We start from the raw sequence: 23,629 nt of genomic DNA on the forward strand, positions 1-23,629 counted from the left end.
CCCAACGATTCTGGTGGCCAAACATGGCAAGGGATGTGAGGCAATATGTTCAGGGCTGTAAGGACTGTGCCCAATCCAAGAGCCCACGTCATCTACCCGCTGGAAAGCTCCATCCCTTGCCGATTCCGAACCGTCCCTGGTCACACCTAGGAGTGGACTTTATCACTGACCTCCCCTCGTCAGAAGGTAATACCTGTATTCTAGTCATCGTAGATAGATTCTCAAAGTTTGTCAAACTAATCCCTCTGAAAGGTCTTCCCACAGCCTTTGAAACAGCCGACAATATCTTTAATCAAGTCTTCAGGTCATTTGGTATTCCAGAAGATATTGTGTCGGACAGAGGTCCACAGTTCATCTCACGTCTATGGAAAGCCTTCTTCAAGCTCCTAGGTGTGGCCGTCAGCCTCTCTTCTGGATATCATCCCCAAACCAACGGGCAGACAGAGAGGAAGATTCAGGAGGTGGGACGGTTCCTGAGGACCTTCTGCAGTGGTCACCAGAGCTCCTGGAGCCAGTATTTGGGCTGGGCAGAATATGCCCAAAATTCACTGCGGCAACCCTCCACCGGACTCACGCCATTCCAGTGCGTCCTGGGCTTCCAACCACCGCTCTTTCCCTGGGATGGCGAACCATCTGATGTCCCCGCAGTGGATCACTGGTTCGGGGGGAGCGGAGAGAGTCTGGGACGAGGCTCATCAACATCTGCAGAGGGCAGTCCGTCGAAGCAAGGTAACCGCCGATAGAAGAAGGTCTGAAGAACCCAGATACACACCCGGACAAAAGGTGTGGCTATCCACCCGGGACATACGCATGCGACTGCCCTCTCGCAAGTTAAGTCCCCGATTTGTTGGTCCCTTCACCATCGTGGAACAGGTTAACCCCGTCACCTACAAACTACAATTACCCTCTCACTACCGTATTCACCCTACATTCCACGTATCACTCCTGAAACCCTATCACGATCCTGTTCTTCCCTCCACAGAGCCTGACCACGAAGAGGAACCCCCTCCTCCACTGCTCCTAGAAGAAGGAGCCGTCTACGCAGTGAAGGAGATCTTGCGTTCCCGACGTCGTGGTGGCCAGTTGGAGTACCTGGTGGACTGGGAAGGGTACGGCCCCGAAGAAAGGACATGGGTTCCCAGAGCTGATATTCTCGATCCTAGTCTCATGGTGGAGTTTCATGAGAGCCACCCTGAGTTCCCAGCGCCTAGAGGCAGAGGGAGACCACCACGGCGTCGGAGGTGTCGGCCCTCAGGAGCGGGCCCTGGGGAGGGGGGTACTGTCACGGATTGGTCAGGCTCTCACGATCCCCACTCACGAAGATCACCATCACCTGACTTCTAATGAGCACACAGCTGCATCACATTCACGAGCACCAGATAAAAGCACAGCACTCCAGTCGCTCATTGTCCGGGCTCGTCTCGACGAAAGCGGACAACTGAGCGACCACTCAGCGTAGTCATCCTCAGCTAAAACAAACGCTTTACTTACCTGTTCTCTTTGTATTCCTCCTAGTCTTCCTGGTCCACCCGAATCGTCCTGTCTTCCAGTCCTTCCAAGTCTGTGTCATCCTCTGTCAGCTGTATCTGGTGTGTGTTGTCCATCCTCGTGTATTCCTGTTACCCAGCCACGGAGGAAAAGACCCCAACATCATTCCTGATCCTCCTGGCTATCCTTCATGTGCTCCTTGTTGTCATTTAATAAACACCCTAACGTTTCCTTACCTCTGTCTCCTGTCCGCTTCATAACACAGTGAATATAGGCAATGTATTTTGGTGCATTTAAACAAAACAGATTTATTAAACAGATATATTTATTCGAAAAATATTTTAGTCATCAAACATATTTAGAAACTGAAAGATAATATAATTAATTTCAATTTTCAAAATTTCAAATATTACAACAAAAATACAATCTACAAAATTTCAAAAAAATATTTCATTTTTTTTCTTCTCTTGATATTTAAATTTGTATTTAATATTTTTCTATAACAAATAAATTTGGATAAACTAGTTTTTATACCATTATCCTAAGTTATTTTGTTAGATAAACTCCAGATTTGGCTTCAGTGTTGACTAAACGAATGTATATGTACAAATATAATATTGTATAGCTTCCTATTTAAAATATTAATTTAAAAGATTTGCGAGGGGTGTACTTATCACTATATATATATAACACTTTACAATTAGGTTTCATTTGTAGGGTTATTTAATGCTGCACAACAAATACATCTAAAGCATTAATTGTTCCAAGCTAAAATGACCAAATATAACTTTTGATTTGAATAATGTAGTTATGTAATAGAACATGGTTGTATTATTATTATTATTATTATTATTATTATTATTATTATTATTATTATTATTATTATTATTATTAACAAAGATAAGGAAAGATTGCAACAAACAAATTGGTCACTGTTAGTTCATTTAAAAAAAGCATTAATTAATGTTAACTAACAGCTCTTTTGTAAAGTGTCCACCTAAATTATTTAAAAGGTTTTTTAAACAAAGGTTATAAACATTCTCACATGCTCAAATTTATTCAGGATGTAAGGAAAGGTTGTTATTAACTTTACACTACAGGCCTACTATTGAAATTGCAGTATATTAAAGGGATAGTTCACCCCATAGTTCATCATTTATTCTCCCTCATGGTTTTAAATTTTTATGAGTTTCTTTCTTCTGTTAAACACAAAAAAAAGATATATGGAAGAGAGCTGGTTGCTGGGACCCATTGACTTCTATAGTAAGGGAAAATAATGCTATGGAAGTCAGTGGGTACCAGCAACCAGCCTTTTTCAAAATAGCTGCTTTTGTGTTCAGCAGAAGATAGAAACTCAAACAGGTTTGTGACAAGTGAGGGGTGAGTAAATCATGACAGATTTTTCCATTTTGGGAGAACTATATAATGTATGTGCGTGTGTTTCGTTTTATGTTATAGAACCTGAGGCATTGTTTGGAATTTCCTGTTACTGTCAAAATGACTTTAAATTATACAATCTGATTTATACCTGTTTTATCTTTTTCCCCATGCCTGTCTACTTTCCTGAAGCCTGTTGATTTTGAAAAGGTCAAAGAGCTGGACCTCAATTTGGTTATATCAAATGTAGCTCCTTTTATAAACGGAAGTGCTTTAGAGCTGGATGTCAGTCTGGACAAGGGTGGAGCAGGTGTCGGAGCAGGGGCCGGGGTGGGAGCAGGTTTGGGAGTTGGATTAGGTGTAGGGTTAGGTTTAGGATTAGATGCTGGACTGGATGCTGGGCTGGATGCTGGACTTGATGCAGGATTGGATTTAGGTGCTGGACTGGATGTAGGCCTAGATGCTGGACTGGATGCTGGACTAGATGCTGGATTAGATGCTGGATTAGATGCTGGACTGGATGCTGGAGTGGATTTGGGTGCCGGAGTGGATGCAGGTGGAGATGTTGGGCTTAAGCCCGGAGTTCATCCTGGAGCCAAGCCTGGCCCTTCACTTGGCGTCAAGCCAGGGCCAAAACCAGGAACAAAACCTGGAACTAGTCCTTCTGGCAAACCCGTAAGCGATCCTGATAAAAAACCAGCCGGGAAAGGTTACCCAGTTAAGATTAGTGTAAACAACCTGCCTGACGGGCCTGGCTTCTCACCTTCTGTGAAAGACTTTCCAGTGTCAGAGGATCCAAATGAAGATTTCCCAGTGGTGTTGGGCACATTTGCTGCTTTAGATGGAGACACTGGAGAACCAGCTGAAAATGTGAGGTGAGCTTTGAGACAAGATAAAGGTTATATTAGTAGTATAATGTGTACTGCTTGTGCACATTATTAGTTTTATTTTGCATTTTAAATATAGAAATATGTTGATTTATTGTTTTTCCATTGATTTCTGTGATTTCTGCTTTTAATGATTTTATGATTATCATTTATGTTGTACCCTAAAATCATTAGTCAGCTATATTCATGAACATTAATTGAATATTAAGGTATGCCAAAGGTCACGATCCCGATAACTGGATAACCATTGATGAGGAAACTGCTGAGATAAAGCTGACAAAGGCTCCAGACCGAGAATCAAAGTTTTTGGTCAATGGAACCTACTTTGCGAAGATTATCTGCATGACTCAAGGCAAGCATCTTCACTTCTCATGAGTTTCATTCATCAATGAAATTAATTAAATCTGTCAGGAAGCAAAAAATATGTACATTTGAAATGGAGAGAGAGTACTGTATATGCGTAACTCTTTAAAAATGTCTAGACTGCAACAATATTTGTAAATATAGAAGACAATTAAATACATTTTTGGAGTAATGAATATGCAGTAAATATGTAAATGTTAGTAAGAACGTTAATATCTTCCTTTAAATATTTATTATTTATTGAGACTTTTGTCACTGAAATAATATTTTATCACAGAGGTGTCCAGGGCAAGACACTGGCCCTCCAGGATTGAGTTTGTACACCCCTGTTTTATCTTAATTGTGCCATTTTGGTGACTGTCACTTTAAATTTAAATGAGAATCCCAGCCCTCTTTTCAAAAGCCTAAAGGGTGCCACATACCGGATGCTCCGCTCAGTGCCGACAGTTCGCATGCTATTTAAAACAAAACTATTCAGATGGCATGGCAGATATATGAAGTGTTTTGAATCATAGCTGGGCGCTGCGGACAGCTGCTGACTTGCGGCGCCGGTGTGCATACCCTGATAGAAATCAATGTTTTGATTTCTAAAATTCATGGTGCTGCGTGGCACGGCGCTGAGCGGCGCATCTAGTGTGTAACCACCTTATGTGTCAGCATAGTGGCAGATTAAAAAACAAGACTAATGTCCTGTAGGATTGTCACGATACCATAAATTTAGGCCACGATACTATACCAGCTGAAGTATCATGATACCAAGCAGTATCGCGATGCTGTATTAATTTATAACTCAAATCTATGAAATAAAGCAAATTGTCCCAAATACTATATTTTATATGTTATAATACTTTACTGCAGTGTTGCTTTCTCTAAAATATGAACATGTTTTAAGCATTTTTATCTGACACTATAACTCAAACATATAGACTCTCAGTTTAAAGTAGTTAAGCGCCGTGGGGATAGACGCAGGGTTTCGGTTCTTAAAGCAGATGCATTTTGTCATTTGAAATGAGTTTAAAATATAATATTCTTTTATTTTTGGTCATGCATTTAACAATAAGACTTTATTCGACAATATGAATATTTCACTTTTGTTTAACAGTTTGTGTTTGGGCCACAGAAAAATCGAGGCTTTTGACGCACCTCACTTCACCTCAAATGTTAATTTTTTTTCATTTATTTTGTAGATAACTGAACAACAAAAATATATTAATTAAGATAGAAATTATACCAAATGAAATTTATTACAAGAAGAGATTTTTTCAACCAAATATGAAGTTAAAAAATAGTGTTTTTAGTGTTATTAGGCAAGAAATGTTACTTTAGTGAGCTGTTCTTTTAAGAGACTGTGGCATGGTAGTCGTAGCTAAATCATATTCACAGGAACGAAAATGAACTGATTCAGATGAGTGTTTGAAGTGTCAGAAAACCTGCAATGCCATAAACGGCACAAATTCTACAGTTTGCAGCCTTAATGCAGACTGGTAAAATTTAATTTAAATCAAGTGATCTAGTGATTATTTGCCAGCACAAATGTGTGAGCATTTAGTGACTTTTCCACATGCAACATTAACTGTTGTAGAACCGTTAATGACGATACTATCGTTTACAAACTACAAAGGCACTGCCAGTAGTATCGCGATGCTACCGAAGTACCGGTTAACCATGCAACCCTAATGCCTGTTGGTCCAATAGCCCAGTGGTTAGTGTGCTGACATATGGTGCGCAAGCGATCTGGGCATCCCGAGTTCAAATCCTACCTTGTGGACCTTTCCAGATCCTAATCCCCCCCTCCCCTCCCCTCTCTCTCCCACTTCACTTCCTGTCAACTTACTGTCCTGTCAAATAAAATCAAAATGCCCCCAAAAAATCATTAAAAAACATGACTTATGTCCTATGCTAATGAGGGAGAGATTGTTACTAAAGGGCGTCTGATGATGTGTACAAAAGAAGAATGTCAATCAAAGTGTTTCTGCAGACAGTTTTTATCAAGTGTGATTAAAAAAATAGAATGAATGAATGAATTTTTACCATTAGAAGCTGGTTATATTCAGAGAATGTTGCCACACAACTGTTTAAACCCCTTATAAAAATGATTTCTGCATAATAGGTCCCTTTTAAGATATTCACTTTCATATTTAAATGCACGTACTACAAGGCCTCATCGCATTGACTGGGTTGCTAGGTTTCCTTATTTAATATCTACATATTTTCTTTCACATTTTTAGATGTGCCAGCTAAAACCGCCACCGGGACAATAGCGTTAAAGGTGGAGGATACCAATGACCACTGCCCCACACTGACCAGCAGCTATCATCAAACATGTGATAACAATAAACTGGTAAATGTCACAGCTTTCGATGAGGACGCCGATCCAAACGCCGCACCTTTCCAATTTGCTCTGATAGAAGAGGAGAGTGTGGGAAAATGGCAGATGGTGCCAGTAAACGGTACAGACAAAGAAGGTTTTTTGTCTTAAAACTAAACAAACTCCAATAGAATTGATATGAATTCTGCTCCTCTGTCTTATTCACAGGAACAACAGTGAGTTTTCATACACAGGAGACTTTGTGGCCTGGCATCTATGAGCTGACAGTGAAGATCTCAGATGCTCAGGGTCTGGCCTGTCCAGACAACCAAAAGTTTGAGGTTGAAGTGTGCAGCTGTGAGAAAAAAAGCTCATGCGGGTCGAGGCTTGCTGCACAGCACAGCGTCCCACTCAAAATAGGAAAGCCAGCTCTCGGCTTGTTCCTCAGCGGCGCAGCTTTACTCTTGCGTGAGTTTTGCCCAATTGCCCAAAACATTTAAACAGCTTGTCTTTCTAATTGAGTTTATCATACAGACTTAGCATTTTTTGCATTTTCAGTGGTACCCTTCCTCCTGCTCTTCTGCCAGTGTGGGACCGTGAATGAATTCACAGATTTGCCATTTGATGCTAAAGAATATCTCATTCCATATCACACTGAAGGCATTGGGGAGGACAAGGTAATAAAAAATATGTTAATAATTATAACATGATTTTACATCTTTGGCTAACCGGACACTTTGACTTTAAAGAAGGGTGTTCAGTACTTTTCATGAAAGGCAAACACCCTGCATATTTTCGCTCCAACCAGTTTAACTAGAGGTTTCAAGGCCACGTTTCATTGCAAAGGGCTAATATATGCTTTAATCCCCTCAAAGGGTTATGCCTCTAGAGTGAGACAATATAGAGGAACCAAAAAAAACTGCTCTGCACAAAGAACTATGAGAGCCAGTTTTTTTCAGCAGTGGAACCACGCCTTACTTTACTAAACCAATCACAGACTCTATGGAACAAAATCAATGCCAAAAGTATTGAATTAAAAAGCTTGTTGAATAGCACAAACTGAAAAAAATAATACACCGTATTAACAAGTTCTTGCATTTTAATGACTTGAATTGCAGGGTTTGTATTTTTAGGTCCTGAAATTTAACATAGCTGTTTATTTAAGCTGTGAATAGTTCAACTAAAAATATTTCAAACATGTTTTCGTACTTATAAATTCAATAATTCATTTTCAATTTCCAGGATTCACTTACAAAATATTCAATACCCTTTAAAAATACGATGTATAATATTCAAAAGGTAATTTTCAGTTCATTTTATTTCAGTTCAAATATTCGCTTCCATAAATTCAGTGACTCAAATTCGACTGTTAAAATTCAACATTACATACGGGAACTGCAGGAAAAGCAGTAGATTGCAGATTGAAGATCGCCAGCTGCTTTTCCACCAGCAGGTGGAGATGGAATAATTTAAGATTTTTTACCCAGTAAATAGATGAGAAAAAAGCTAATAAAGGCACAAAAGTAGCATTTAATATTAATATCAGTGTCTTGGACATTATAAGTAATAAAATGAGTATTAGTAAAATAAGTAAATGATCTTTTGGTCATTTATATTTGCCCTTATGTAACAGAAGCCAGTTGGTGATCGCGTAAACCTCACTCCTCGGATTCAGCGACAGATGTTGTTCTGCAATATTTAGCCGGTTGTTGCTAGATCGGATACGTTTGCAGCCGGAAGTTAATGACAATTATTTCGATTATTTATAAAATTTCCCATTTATTGTATTTTATTGTACAGTTTCATTAAAAAATGCAGCTTTATTAATGTGCATATCGCACTTCCGGCTGGCAACATATCTGATCTAGACTTTACTATCTTTAATCTCCTCACAGCATTTGTCTCCCATACCGGTATCGCCAGCTCGCGCCTTGCTCGGACCAGTGGCGTTACATGCATATTAGAGATGCGCGGATGGGCTTTTATTTCATCCGCAACCGCATCACAAAACTCATCATCCGTCCGCCATCCATCCGCACCAATATTTCTGACCAATTTTTAAAACCGCACCCGCAAGCCATCTGCTGATTGGGCTCTTTATTTGAATGGCTTATTCATTTTTATTATTAAATGCATGTTTCTTTATTGATTATTAGAGAATAGAGAATGACTTTAATGTAGACATGTAGTTAATCCAAACGTGCAAGCCAAATCCAGCATTAATTGACGACGCTTTGAAGTGACGCTAAACGATACGAGGACGTGTCTTTGGTCCTCGAGTCTTTTCCTTGCGTCCTTCCCTCGCATCCCGGAGGGGTGGAGCTAAGACACGAGGAAAGAAAGCAAGGAAAGGAAACGAGGATGCACAAATAAGAAATGAGAAGCACCCTATAAAGCTCTCAGAATATCCAACACGAATATCAGCAGTGAACTCCGTCTCCGATCGGCGCACAGGGACAAAAATAAATAGTCTAAATTAAACGCACTGTACTGTACATTTTTTTTTATAGTAGCCTAATAGAAAACGCATTTTGACACATCATTTCAACATGCTGCTATTTAGCCTACTACTAAATGCCTATTTCACTTTATTTTTTAGCAAATAGATAGAATAATAAGTCATTTACATTATAGCCTAATAATGTTCACATTTGTAGTTGTCCATAGCAACCCCAAAAACTTATCTGCTTGTCTTGCACATCTAATTAATGGGCACAGTTTTTCGACTATTTTTTTATTTATTTTTTATTTATTTTTTTGCTGTGGAAGTTATTGAGCTTGTAGAAATCGGAAACAACACCAATTCTGCGACACAGATGAACCTCTATTGATATCTCTATTAGACAATGCCTATTTTATATGCCAAAAGAAACAACAGGCAGTATAAAAATATTAAAATAAATATCTTAATGTAGGCATAGGCTATAGTCGCATGCTTTGGCAAACATTTAAAAAAAAATAAATAAATAAAAACGTCATATCGTAGTTAAGCCTTATAGGCTCAGTCACCCCCACAATTAGAAATTTAATTAACAAATATATATATATATATATATATATATATATATATATATATATATATATATATATATATATATATATATATATATATATATATATATATATATATATACCATCCCTCTTTGAGCGAACATGAAGTCTGACCAGGCTAAATTGCCTGTATGACAAGTCTATGCCCCAATAACCCATGAACGATCATCCCCACAAACTTGAAGCATAATGAAATACTACGCTTGCGACAAAGAAATTCTGGCAAAATAACCTTAAGCCTCAGAACGTAAAAGCGAGGCCAAATAACTAATACACAACATGTCTAGAATAGAACAGGCTAAACCAATATGAACGTAAAATTATCAGCTGACCGAACTCAAAAGTTTATATTAAACATGGGCTATGTGTAGTCTAGATAACATAGGCTAATTGGTTTAATATGCCTGACCTTAGGTCTAGTTTGAATTTTCTTGGCACTATGCAGGAATAAAATAGCATCTACAGTGTCAGGATTCAGACGAGAGCGCCTGGCCTCTATAACACGCCCTGCTGCACTGAAGGAGCGCTCGCTCACAGCACTTGTTGCTCATAGACTCGACTAGACATATTACTACCTGATGAAAATTTGACTATTTCAAAGTGTGCTCGATTTTTTGGATGTAGGTATGGTCAGATCATATTTAACAATTTATACATATTTTTTTTATTTGATTGGTACAACCGCCCGCCACCCGCCCGAATTTAATTAAAATATTGTTTTTCGTCACGTCATCCGCCCGATCCGCGGTTTATCCGCGGAGTCCGCGGCTGAAACCGCCAACCGCGCATCTCTAATGCACATAAACCGTCTTTTGATGAATATGATGTTACATTCTTTATTAACTCATTCTTTCATAGATGTAAAGTATAATATTGACTGCTAAAGAATATAAACGTAAGAGAAAGGAAATAAAATAATCATACAAAATTCAATACCAGAGAGATTTTATGAGAATGTCACACAAAACAGTTTATTTGCAACTGTTGGACAGCTAGTTAGATAAAGACAGTGTTCAGGTACGATTTAAGGTTGGGTATGGATGGGACGTGTAATTTAAAATAATTTAACATAGCGAGCAAATGCATTAAAGGAGCGTCTTCAGTTATTAATACAGAACCGTCTAATATATGGCATAAGCATTAAAGGGTTATAAGAAGTGTTTGCGCTGTTTAAACGCAGCTTTTTTCAGGATTGGGGTAGGCTATAGTTTCATTATTTAAATTATTATTGTTGTTGTTATTATTTTATTATTATTATTGTTATTATTCTTATTATTTTATGACATTTATTTAGGGTACTGCGCTTGAATAAGTCATCCGTGGTTCTAAATTAGTATTTCTTTTTAACACTCTGCCTGCCTTTCATTTTTCTAATTTTCGGGGTTCTGCCATGGTGTCTTTAGTTTGTCCAGATTAATTGTTTTTATTGTTATGTAGTAGCCTAGGCTTACGGCACGCCTTTATTTTTATATTATGAACGAAAAAAAAATATATATATATTTTTATATATAATATATATTATATATATAAAAAAATATATATTTTTTTTTACTTTATTATTTAAAATGATTGGCGACCTCTAAAATATAGACTAAGCCGAAGCAGAATGAATGAATTGATGAATGAATGAAATATTTGGCGTACAAACCTGTGCGGCTTGTACGCGGCAAACGAGTGGCCGCGAGCTCTGGTGGCCGGTCAGAGCCAGCACCGCACGTCAAATACTGGTTGAGAGATGCTGGATGGCTGCCAATATTTGATGGGAACACCTCTGAAGTTTCAGATGATATCTGGGCCTGTGCATAGTTATGAATGTGAAAAGTGAAAGTCGTGACATTTGGCCAAGCATGATAACACAAGAGTGTTTCCATTATTATATTAATCATACCTATTAACCCCCCCCCCCCCCCCCTCCCCACACACACACACACACACACACACACACACTTAGCGAGAATCACGCGACCGTCACCACCCCCACTTAGCTAATTTCCGCGACCGTCACATCCCTACCACTTAGCGTAAATGAGCACCTGCTCATTTAAGAGTCTGTGAATGGCACTGCAGAACAACGTCTGTCGCTGAATCCGAGGAGTGAGGTTTACGCGATCACCAACTGGCTTCTGTTACATAAGGGCAAATATAAATGACCAAAAGATCATTTACTTATTTTACTCATACTCATTTTATTACTTATAATGTCCAAGACACTGATATTAATATTAAATGCTACTTTTGTGCCTTTATTAGCTTTTTTCTCGTCTATTTACTGGGTAAAAAATCTTAAATTATTCCATCTCCACCTGCTGGTGGAAAAGCAGCTGGCGATCTTCAATCTGCAATCTATTGCTTTTCCTGCAGTTCCCGGATGTAATGTTGAATTTTAACAGTCGAATTTGAGCCACTGAATTTATGGAAGCGAATATTTGAACTGAAATAAAATGAACTGAAAATTACCTTTTGAATATTATACATCGTATTTTTAAAGGGTATTGAATATTTTGTAAGTGAATCCTGGAAATTGAAAATGAATTATTGAATTTATAAGTACGAAAACATGTTTGAAATATTTTTAGTTGAACTATTCACAGCTTAAATAAACAGCTATGTTAAATTTCAGGACCTAAAAATACAAACCCTGCAATTCAAGTCATTAAAATGCAAGAACTTGTTAATACGGTGTATTATTTTTTTCAGTTTGTGTTATTCAACAAGCTTTTTAATTCAATACTTTTGGCATTGATTTTGTTCCATAGACTCTCTAAAACTTACAGTATTTAAGGCAGACCAGCCCTCTAGCACTGTTCTTCTTGTTCTCTTACACCTACCCACCCACCCTCCCTCCCTCTATTTATTTATTTTTTTATTTTTTTTGCTTTTTCATTAACAATACTTACAACCCTCTCTTCCCTCCTATAGGTTTAATCTGGGAGTCCAATCACTATATCAAAATATTACAGAGACAGTACCCCCACTCTAAGGCCCAATTCTTGTACCCCTACCCCTTCTCCTTCCCCTTGACCCTTAAAACCGAGTGTGAAGGGAAAGGGCTTCAAAATTTACCCCAAGAAATAGGACAGCACTACAGCACCTGCACACGTCATCATATGTCATCGCGATCTCTTGCTTCATATGAGATCAGACGATTGCGACTGCAGTAGTTATTACAGTTGTTTGATTTTTTGGTATTTATCTTCAGGAAATCACTGAAGGCATATATTATGGTATCAAAACGATCAAATGTGGCAATGAGATCATAACTGTACTGTGCATTTACACAGTGGCCATATTCATCTATGTAAACACAAAAACAACATAAAGATTATAGCAGACACTGTAAAAAGGTCATTCCCAGCCACTAGACTTTTCTGACAGGGTATTCAAGTGTCATCGAGTGTCAGAATGTTTTGGAACTGCTAAATTGGAGTTATGATTATGGATTATAGATAGCGAAATTTTTGCGGTTTTTATTTTAGCGTGTTTTTTTAAAGTATGACAGTAAAACCGGTACGCGGTTATGAATATATTAAAACATATGTATGTTTGTTGTAAAAAATCGTAATAATGACTAAAATACTAATTTGTAGATCTCCTTACTTCCGGGTGCAGCTATCCTGCTGTTGTAGCTGTTGTATTCTGGGAAATTTTCTTACCCCTTGGTTTCGAGTGTGGTCCTGAAAAATCTTTTCACCCGATCCTGGCTGTTCACCCGTTCCCCTTAGCCCTACGCCTTCAAGCTAAGGAGAATTTGGACACCCCTACCCCTTCATGGGAACTCACAAAACGAGGGGTAAGGATAAGGGGAAGGGCTAAGAGGTAGAATTGGGATTGGGCCTAAGTTTCTGGGCATCATCGTAGGATGCCCGATCAACCTACCTACCTTTTCACTGTTTATCCTCTTACCTTCCTTCCCCTTCATCCCACTGTTCTCTCACCATTCCTTTCATCCCTACATCCCTACAATAAAGTCTAGCTTAAATTGTGGTGTGGTCCATGCTGGTGAAATTATAATTAATAGAATGATGAAGGAAATGCTAGGATTAATTATGGCGTATATATATATATATATATATATATATATATATATATATATATATATATATATATATATATATATATATATATATATATATATATATATATATATATATACAGTTGAAGTCAGAATTATTAGCCCCCCTGTTTATGTTTTTCCCCAATTTCTGTTTAACGGAGAGAAGATTTTTTTTCAACACATTTCTAAATATAATAGTTTTAATAACTCATTTCTAATAACTGATTTATTTTATCTTTGCCATGATGACAGTAACTAATATTCGACTAGATATTTTTCAAGACACTTCTATACAGCTTAAAGTGACATTTAAAGGCTTAACTAGGTTAATTAGGTTAACTAGGCAGGTTAGGGTAATTAGGCAAGTTATTGTATAACCATGGTAAATTGTTATCAATAAATGTAAAACTGCTTTTATTCTAGCCAAATTAAAACAAATAGCACTTTCTTCAGAAGAAAAAATGTTATCAGACATACAGTACTGTGAAAATTTCTTTGCTCTGTTAAACATAATATAGGAAATGAATAAAGAAAAACAAATTCAAAGGGGGGCTAATAATTCTGAATTCAACTAGATATATACTGTTAAATAATGTTTTGATTGTAATGTAATGTAATGATTAAAGTTTATATATATATATATATATATATATATATATATATATATATATATATATATATATATATATATATATATATATATATATATATATATATATTATAAATAATTAATAACATTAATAAATAAGCAAATAAACTAAACATGTAAACATATTTTAAATATTGTCATCAAACTATATATGGTTCGAAAAAATTCTTCAAATTTACTATGTGATGTTACACATAAGTTCCCCTGTTGGTCTCATTCAATTAAAATTGTTTACATGAATAAAGACATAATAGAGCAATACTCTGTGTATATCTGGCCATATCAGTCATTGTGACACTGAGTACGTTTACATGAACTCCAATAATCCGATTTTAATATGAAGACAATACTTTGAATAAAAGTCTATCATACAAACAGCAATTTCATAATAAACAAGGTAAACAACTCGTCATCGAAGTAACCAGAAATGGAATTAAGGAATGTGGAGTATGCCGATGTTAGTCCCATTATTAAAGTGCAGTACAGATATGTAAACATAGCAATCAAACTATTGCTGTCATGTATGATTTTTGCCATATTTTGCGACAGGATAGTCTTTACACACACAGCTGTTTGACACTATTCTCTGCATCGCATGCAGTATCAATTCCAGCAGTTCATACTTGCATCCAATATCTCATTTATCAAGGGGGGCATGCATGAAATATTCCTGAATGAAAGTGAAAGTGACAAACTTAACTTAAAGTCAAAATATTAAAAATAAAACGCCTGAAATTACACAAAACTCCAGACGAAATGTGGATAGACTGGTGACGCATTGACGTAAACGAATCATGTGTTATAACATGTAAAACGAGATCATGGAAGGAACATTCATAAAGAAACTCATATAAATACCTTAATCATATTATTATTTTATTCAGATTAAGGCAAATAATTTGATTTCTGATGTCCATGTGAACGTAGTCACTGATGAGCGTTGTTAAGTCAAAAAGGCTGAACAGCCTAAAAATGTAACCTTTAAATATTTTTGAGTTTAAAAGAGGTGAGGGGAAATGTTTGGAATGCACACTAGTGAGAGTGAAGAGCTTGATTAGCTGGTTTAGGTATGTTTAATTATGGTTGAAGCGACACTGTGTAGGTCAACAGACCTTCAGGAATGGTCTAAACAGTCCTGTTTTATAATGTTAATTTTTGTTTTTTGTCCTGCAGGAGGTTCCTGCTCTCAGTGGTCTTGCTGCTACAATAGACCAAAAGCAGCTGCTTCAGGATAGCAAGGCTTCCAACACTGTATCCAAAATGCACTTTCATACAAGTGTTGCTAATGACACCAGAATGCTCAACCAGGACATAAACGATGGGTTAACAGAATCTGATGGCCGGATTTGGTACAGACAAAATACAATTTCTACGGCCAACCACCGCAACAGTGCTCTCTATTCTGCATCATTCATTCAAGAAAAACAGGACATTTATGGGGACATGGCATTAGGAGATGTCTTTCTGAATGAATACTTCTCTCAGGTATGAAATTAATTACATACAAATTTAAGTTAAATAATAATTGAAATATGTTTAATACGAGGTGGCACGGTGGCTCGTGTTCGAGTGGGTTTCCACCGGGTGCTCTGCTTTCCCCCACAATCCAAAGACATGCATGCGCTATAGGTGAATTGAATAAACTAAATTGTCCTTAGTATATGAGTGTGTGGGTGAATGTGAGTCTTTTAGGGTGTTTCCCAGTACTGGGTTGCGGCTGGAAGGGCATCCGCTGCGTAAAACATATGCTGGAATAGTTGGCAGTTGGTTTTAACAAATAAAAATACTTACAGGTTGTGGCTCACAATCCACAGCTTCATTTGTTGGAGGAGTTTTTAGCCGAATCCAGCACTGAACTGGGAGAGATTCTGAAAGTTCTCCTTTGCCAAATGCTAGCTATATATATATATATATATATATATATCATTTATTTATTTTTATTTTTTTATAAATCTCTGGAACATAATTAAAATTAAACTGTAAGCACTTCTCTCTTTGTGTCATGTCCTTTGGAAGCCCAAATACAGAAACAGAAGAAGCTCTGTAGAAATAGCAGCATTTGGACAGCATTTTAGCTTTCACTGCTTAACATTACAGCGCCTCTGGCCATGCCCCTTCGCTGCGCAGGGTGTGTGCAAAAGGTAAATGCACATAACCAGAAGCCCTTGTGATCTCACAAGCCCAGATGTATTTTTTTGTAGTCCCCAAACTTTGTTTGCTGTAGGCTTTGCTAAGATAGTTCTGTAAAAGCCAATGTCTCCCTTTGCATTGCACTTTGAGCATATTACATTCAGAGATGTTACTTATGTTCATACAGCTACATTACACATCAACTAAAGTTTAAAATATGATATCGTAGTGGACCACTCCTTTAAATAATCTTGCAACATTTATGAAAGAAGTCAAACCCTTCTTTGAGAGGGGTCTGGCTGCAGACTTGGTGCAGATGCAATCTGAGCTGCATCCAATGCTTTTTAATTCACTCATCTAACCCCACCCCTACCCCTCACAGTGATGTCACTAGTTCCACTGAGAGCATTGTGTCTGACATTGCATCTTTGAGCGATGCAATCCCAGCTTGCATCATAAAGGCTGCATCCAGATACTATTGCCTTCTTTTGAGTCAGACTTTCAAATGAACTAGTGAACATGGATCATATTCATACCTTTCAGTTAATTATATTTTACTGTAAAATGGTTGTTTAGTTTAGGGGGAGGGTTATAAGAACTCAAAAAACATTTTCTAAACAAATTTTTTAAAGTGTTTGTACACAAATCATCATAATATAAAGATTTGTAAATATTTTATGTTTTGTTTATGTAATGTTAGGTTGGGTTTTAAATGTTTCAGTATGTTCAAATTGTATGTCTTGACATGTGCATATTGTATGTCTTAGATGTACTCCAAAATACTAACACCTACATATAAAGCTAAACCAGCTGATCCAGCTGAAACCAGTTTTTTTCAAAACGAACTCACTAAATCAAATGATTTGTTGACAACATTTGACAGCCACACTAGTTTAAAGATCATTATAATGTAACGACTGAAATTTGTCTTCATTCATTCATTTTATTTTCGGCTTAGTCCCTTTATTAATCTGGGGTCGCCACAGCAGAATGAGCCACCAACTTATACAGCATATGTTTTACACAGCGGATGGCCTTCCAGCTGCAACCCATCACTGGGAAACATCCATACACACTCATTCACACACATACACTACGGCCAATTTAACCAATTCACCTATAGCACGTTTTTGGACTTGTGGGGGGAAACTGGAGCACCTGGAGGAAACCCACACAAACACGGGGAGAACATGCAAACTACACACAGAAATGCCAACTGACCCAGCCGGCGCTCGAACCATCAACATTCTTCCTGTGAGGCCATTGTGCTACCCACTGCGCCACCGTGCTGCGTGAATTTCAGTCTTCACACACACAAATATATAATTTGTCACTGGAAGACTTGGAACATGAAAGAAATACCACTTTTATGATATTTTATGATACTAATTGACTTACAGTTTGACAGCCTCAGTCTTCATTTAAATGTAATTTTTAGATATTCACATTATTCCTCGAACACGCACAGTTTTGTGTTCTACAAAAAACATTAAACAGATTTAGAATGACATGACTGTAAATAAAGGATGATTTTCATTTGATTTTTCAACACAGAAAGCAAGCTGTGCTGCAGCCAACCCTCCTCTAGCAGACGGTCTTCTGGTTTATGAGTATGATGGTCAAGGATCCCCTGCTGGCTCGCTTGGATGTTGCAGCATCCTTGAGTCTGATGATGACCTGGAGTTCCTGAACAACCTGGGGTCAAAGTTTCTTACATTAGCCGAAGTATGCAATCCTCCAAAGCCTTCTTTACCTCCTCCCAAAACTGAGCAAGTTGTCAAATCAGTTGAAACCAGCTACAAATCCAAGAGCTCTGTCAGCACTAGCACCATCCAGGTAACTAAAGAAAAAACAGCACCACAACAGGAACAGCAAAGCTCTGTTACCAAAGTCGAGACGGTTAATACATTTGCAACAGTACCAAAAGCTAGTCCAACAGTTTATGTGCAACAGCAGCCTCTATTCTACCTAGTGGAAGAGCAAATGCCAAACATTTCATTCGTCGAGAGTCCCACTCAGGGTTTGTTTGTAATAAATGGGAACCCCGGGATGGAAGGTTTGATTCTTCAAGATGGAAATATTTCACAGCGTCGAGGACAGCAGGCAATGTACTTGGTTAATGGAGCCCCTGTAACCGCTAATCAGCCAATACAGTTCCAAACAGAAGGCCAGGAACAGGAGGCTGTGCTGGGATTCAGTCCTCTCTCATCTCCTATTGGACCATCTGGAGGTGTAGTGCTAATGCAGACACATTTTCAGGGGAAAGCAGTGCAAGGAGAGGCTGGAAGGCCATCAGCGAAGCTTGGTGATGATTTAACACCGGGCAAAAAACAGAACAAGAACACCCCATCTACTCCATCATCTAAGTAGATTCAAGAAGAACCACATGATAGGGTTCAGGGTGATTTTTTAGCTCTATTTGAGGAAAAAAAATTGTAGTACATCAGTACTTTGACTATTAAGATTGGCTATAGAAATATTTAAAGATTAATGCTTTGGAAACATCATTGAATTTCTGTTGAGTGTGGAGATACTGGCTGTATTGATTGGAAAATGGAATTAATAGGAAATAATTCATTCTAATTTTCATCCAATAGTTGCATTCAAAGGTTTGGGATTTTCTTTGGAACAATGTAAAAGTCTTCACTGTAAATGACTGGATACTGGATCATAAGTGAATACTGTAGGGGCAGTATTATGCCTTTTGATAGACTTAATATTTTTTATACAATGTTGTTAAAGCATTAATATAAGCTCCAGGCCCATAGCCAGGTCGGGTTCGAGTGGTGCGAAAGATTCACCCTTCATTAACAAAGTTCCAGAATTTGTCCCATACATGAGCTCGTTTGTGCTATTTTGACTGCTATACCATCCTAAAACTCATCGATAATTCATCGAAAAGGGCTTTAAGACCAAGCCAAATCCTCTGTTGGCTGTCGCTTCAGTTTGACTTCAGTTAATCAGTTTTGGCCAACGCAATCAATTAGTCCAACATAAAGCTGTGCAAGAAAATATACAATCTGATGTAAGTGGTCATCTTTCGCTACTGTATTGTTTTTGAATAGAGAAAACATTTACAAGTAACTTTTATTTTAAATCTTGAACCTTACTCTTGCCACAAATAATGACTCATATTAGGATTCATTTGAATCCCATATTGGCTATCATTGTTATCCATGAATTTTCAGATGTACTTTATTTCAAGAGAGACTAAAAAAAATTGTGAATCTCTACATTATTATTATTGTGTTTTAATTTTTGTGTTATTCAAATGGTCAAATTGTGACTGAGGACAGTTGAATGTGCTGGCTAGTTTGTTATTTGCCTAATAAATGACAATAGGCTACAGTTTTTATTTTTAAAACTAAAACTAATGATATAGGATGTAATAAGTTCGTATTTTAAAAATCATTATTTTTATCATATTTTTTTATTTTAAACACTTAGGAAACATTTTTGGTACATTAAAAAGTGTGGTTGTGCTGACCATCCGAAAAGCTAATCCAGAAATAAAAAATAGTGCTTAAAATATTACTGAAATGCAGTATTTAAATTTCATAATTAAATAGAATATGAGGCGAGTATATGAAAAAAATAACCATCCCTTTCACCTGGCTGGCTATGGGCCTAGGTTTATAGTGATATTAGACATGTTTTCCAAACTACATTTGCAGACCAGAATTCACTGAGAGTAACAACTCCTAATTTTCATCCAGTTTCTTTACATAGAACATATTTTCATGCTTATTTACATGCTAAAATCAATGTGAGCGTACGTTTTGTGAGTCAGTAACTGCAAAAGTGACTGTTGCTGTCTTTAAAAATATATATTCATTTTGGTTGATGGATGAAGACAGCTGCGAGTTAGATGGGTGTGTGTTGAGTGTTTTATCTGTCAAAAGAAGTCAGTGATTGACAAGAGGAGTGATTCAAAAGCAATGGAATCTTTAAAAATGTACAAACAGATACGATCACTTGAATAATAAAAAATAACCCTGAAGCAAAAGGCTGAGAACATAAAAAAGGGTCTGGAATGAACAAGTTCAGGAAGCACAATGTGAAAATCCAACTAAAGAGAGTGTTAGGAAATGTCTGGAGGGACAATCATAACGTCCTTTTTGAAAGGTCATCTCTTTCAATGTTTATGTTGACACCATCTGGAGCATTTGGCCCTGAGGTTGATCAGCATTCACATTAACAGCCATGCATGTGGCCAGATGTTCTGATAGCTGATTGAGGAATCTTTTAAGGAATTATTAACAGTAAAGGACATTTATTTGTATGTGAATACATGTTACAGATAATGGGGGGAAAAAACTAAAGAAAAAAACAAATCCTCAACAAAAACAAAGCTTTTTCTGCAGGTGTTTGATTTGGACTTGTGATGTAATGTGATCTTTTTCTGCTATTACCATAGTTATTTTTATTTCTCTATTTTTACCTTAAAAACCTGTAGAATGAATATCTGGGTATATCTTGGCATAGCTGAAAAATAAGAGTTCAGTACATGGAAATGACATATTGAGAACCTCAAACACCATTGCTTCCTCATTGTCATGAAAATCCTGTGAGTGTGAAAAACAGGCCAATCAGAACAATGAACATCGACTGTTAAATTGTACATGGGTTCATTAATATGCATGCCTCATGCTGTGTTTAATTGGCCGCAACATTTGCTAGTAGATTGCAACGATTTTTGCCCTTTGTGTTTACGTTGATCTAAGCTTATATTAAGCTTGCTATGTATATGGGTCTTTTTTTTTTGAAAATGAGAGAGGCAGGGAGAGTAATGCCAAGTTAAGACTGCATGATTTTAGCCCAGATTTTGACTCGTCGACAGGTTTTAAGAAATCGCTAGCAAAACAATTGCAGAGTAACAATCACACAATGTGAATTATCAAAGATGCCATCTAAGAGAATCGCAGATGAGTCAATAACACCTGTGAAATATTTGGCATGCTAAATAACTGGAGCTGTCGGTGATTCAAATCATGCCGTGTGAAATGTGTTCTGATTGAAAATAACATCGGAGATCACCTACAGCCAATGAGAGGGTATCTGCAGGCCAGCAAGAGGAGGTTCAATAGGACTACTTTGAAAATCCTGCAGTCTGAACTTGGCATAAAGCCCCCTCAAAGTCATAGAGAGACAGAAAGAGTTGCGACAACTCCATTGACTTCAATAGGACATTTTATCAACAGCAATGGCGGTTCATGGAGCCTCTTACTAGTTCTCGGAAGTTAAAACTTACAGCCGAGATACTGCTGAAGACAATGGTTTTGTACTTTTAAAAGATACAAAGTTTCCAAAAATAAGATTGTGTATGTTTTAACGTTATCTAAGATTATCTGAATTAACCACAAAGGACTTCCTAGAACTATTTGAGTCTGCATGAATTACGTGACGATCAAACATTTTGGCTATTTGGCTCTGAGCTCACTGAACCAAGCCACATCTTCACGTTTTTTTCTATTATTAAGTGACACGAACAGATGCAAGATATCAACGCTGGTGTACATACACTCATATAAAACAGTGTTTAAAAGTCTAAAAGATGTGTTATGGTGCTTCACATTTGGTGTGATGGGCTTTAAGAACAGTTATTAGCCAGCCATCTGTTTATAATCTGTCAAAATGCAAAATGCAGGATATACGAATTATTAATTCATTCAGCATCACCCATAAGGGGCATAAGGCCCATCTTTTGTTAGTTTAATGTGTATACTGTGAAATATGCCATCTATGTTTGTAGTAAGGCAACAGACAAATGTGTGTAAGTGCTGAATAGCCTGAATATAAGTTTTGATTGCACATATATGCATTGTGTTACATACAACTGTTCATTTAAGGCAATTTGTGTGTTTATATATGAGTATATAAAACTCTTTCTGTAGAATTTTTAAGCCACACACATATTATGTAGATATCAGAACAATGAACCTATTGAATCAATGCACCCTATGACATGTTTCATTTTCAGCTCATTATATCTCATTTTAAACTCATTATATCATCATTTTATCTCACAATTATGACCTTTTTTTGGAATTTTATTGCTTTCATTAGGGTTAGATTGTTAGGTTAGGGTTGTTGACATTATGTAATGTTAAGTAGACATTTCCTTTAACAGGTACTTACAATCAATAAAATATCTGTTGGAGGAGCATCAAAATAATAGGTTAGCAGATATTAAGCAGACCGATTACTAATACTCTAAAGACTGCACATAGACATGTAGTTGCAAAGTTGCTTATAGGTAACAGTGTATCTAAAGGAGAATGGCAGAATGGCAAGATGTAAACTCGGATTAAGATTTGACTTTCTTCAGCATTTTGAGGTTTGTCTAAAATATTTCATATCTAAGAACACGCAGTTAAAATTGTGAAAAATGTGAACTGAAAGTTTATATATTAAAGTTCTTGGGGAATTGTGAGAAACTTTGATAAAACTGTGATAAAGTTGCAATTCTGAGAAATGTCACAATTATACCTTATAAAAAGTCTAAATTGTGAGATAAAAGGTTTTTTTTTTATTCCATAAGGAAAATGGGCTTCCATATAATACAAGCTTAATAAATATAATATTAAAAAAATCTAAAAAATAAAAAACAAAGAAAAATTTAAGATATTAATACGTAAACATATTGCTCTCAGTTTCTGTTTTTTTATGACTAAATGCTTTTTAGTGCTTTTTAGCTTTTTAATGATTTAATTGACTAAATTAATTTTGGTGATTATCCAGTGGGTTTTTCTGCATGAATCAATGAAAATATTATGGTGATTATTTGGGGACAAAAATCTTGAATAAAGTCCTGTATTGCTCCAGTTGTGCAGAGTTGTGTTTTTCATTTGTTACTGTTGTGAGTGATGTGTTATTAGGCCGGCAGCTTTCTCGTTAACCCTGAGGAGCTGTTTCAAAAAAGCTCATTTTATTTTTGACGCTATACCTGCTGAAACCTGCCTTACCAGCAGTTTTCAAATGCAGTCATAAACCCGTTTTTAAACACGAGTCTTCATGCCACAGGCTATGAGCTGGAGAATGACAATGACAACTTTCAGCAAATATATGACTTTATCACACATGATTTAAGACTTTTAGGCCTACAAAGCATCAATTTCCCATGCCTTGCGTGATTCAAAGTGAATTATGAATGACAATGATCTCAGCATGTCTGAATGTTGAAATCTTTAGAAATCATGTTCAAGCATATCTGATCAGGTCTCGTTTTTGGGGTTAAGAACTAAGCATTAAAAAAATCTGTCTTAAGAGGTTTGACCAACTTAGCCAAGGGGTAGTCTTGCTTTTTGAATTCAAACTATAGC

At 36.9% G+C, this 23,629-nt stretch overlaps 1 protein-coding gene across 1 annotated transcript in view; it reads left to right on the forward strand.

The window, feature by feature from the left end:
* Positions 1-23,146, forward strand: part of si:ch73-74h11.1 (desmoglein-2.1) — a 34,804-nt gene extending 11,658 nt beyond the window's left edge. The window contains exons 8-14 of the mRNA XM_056481039.1: positions 3,058-3,740; positions 3,962-4,104; positions 6,344-6,565; positions 6,652-6,891; positions 6,982-7,100; positions 15,351-15,662; positions 17,862-23,146. Of these exons, the coding sequence (XP_056337014.1) occupies positions 3,058-3,740; positions 3,962-4,104; positions 6,344-6,565; positions 6,652-6,891; positions 6,982-7,100; positions 15,351-15,662; positions 17,862-18,677 (2,535 nt within the window). The 3' untranslated portion in view covers positions 18,678-23,146. The remainder of the gene's footprint in view (positions 1-3,057; positions 3,741-3,961; positions 4,105-6,343; positions 6,566-6,651; positions 6,892-6,981; positions 7,101-15,350; positions 15,663-17,861) is intronic.
* Positions 23,147-23,629: the final 483 nt, after the last annotated feature.

Source organism: Danio aesculapii, chromosome 20 (genome assembly GCF_903798145.1).
Source record: "Danio aesculapii chromosome 20, fDanAes4.1, whole genome shotgun sequence".
In the NCBI taxonomy this organism is placed as follows: Eukaryota; Metazoa; Chordata; class Actinopteri; order Cypriniformes; family Danionidae; genus Danio; species Danio aesculapii.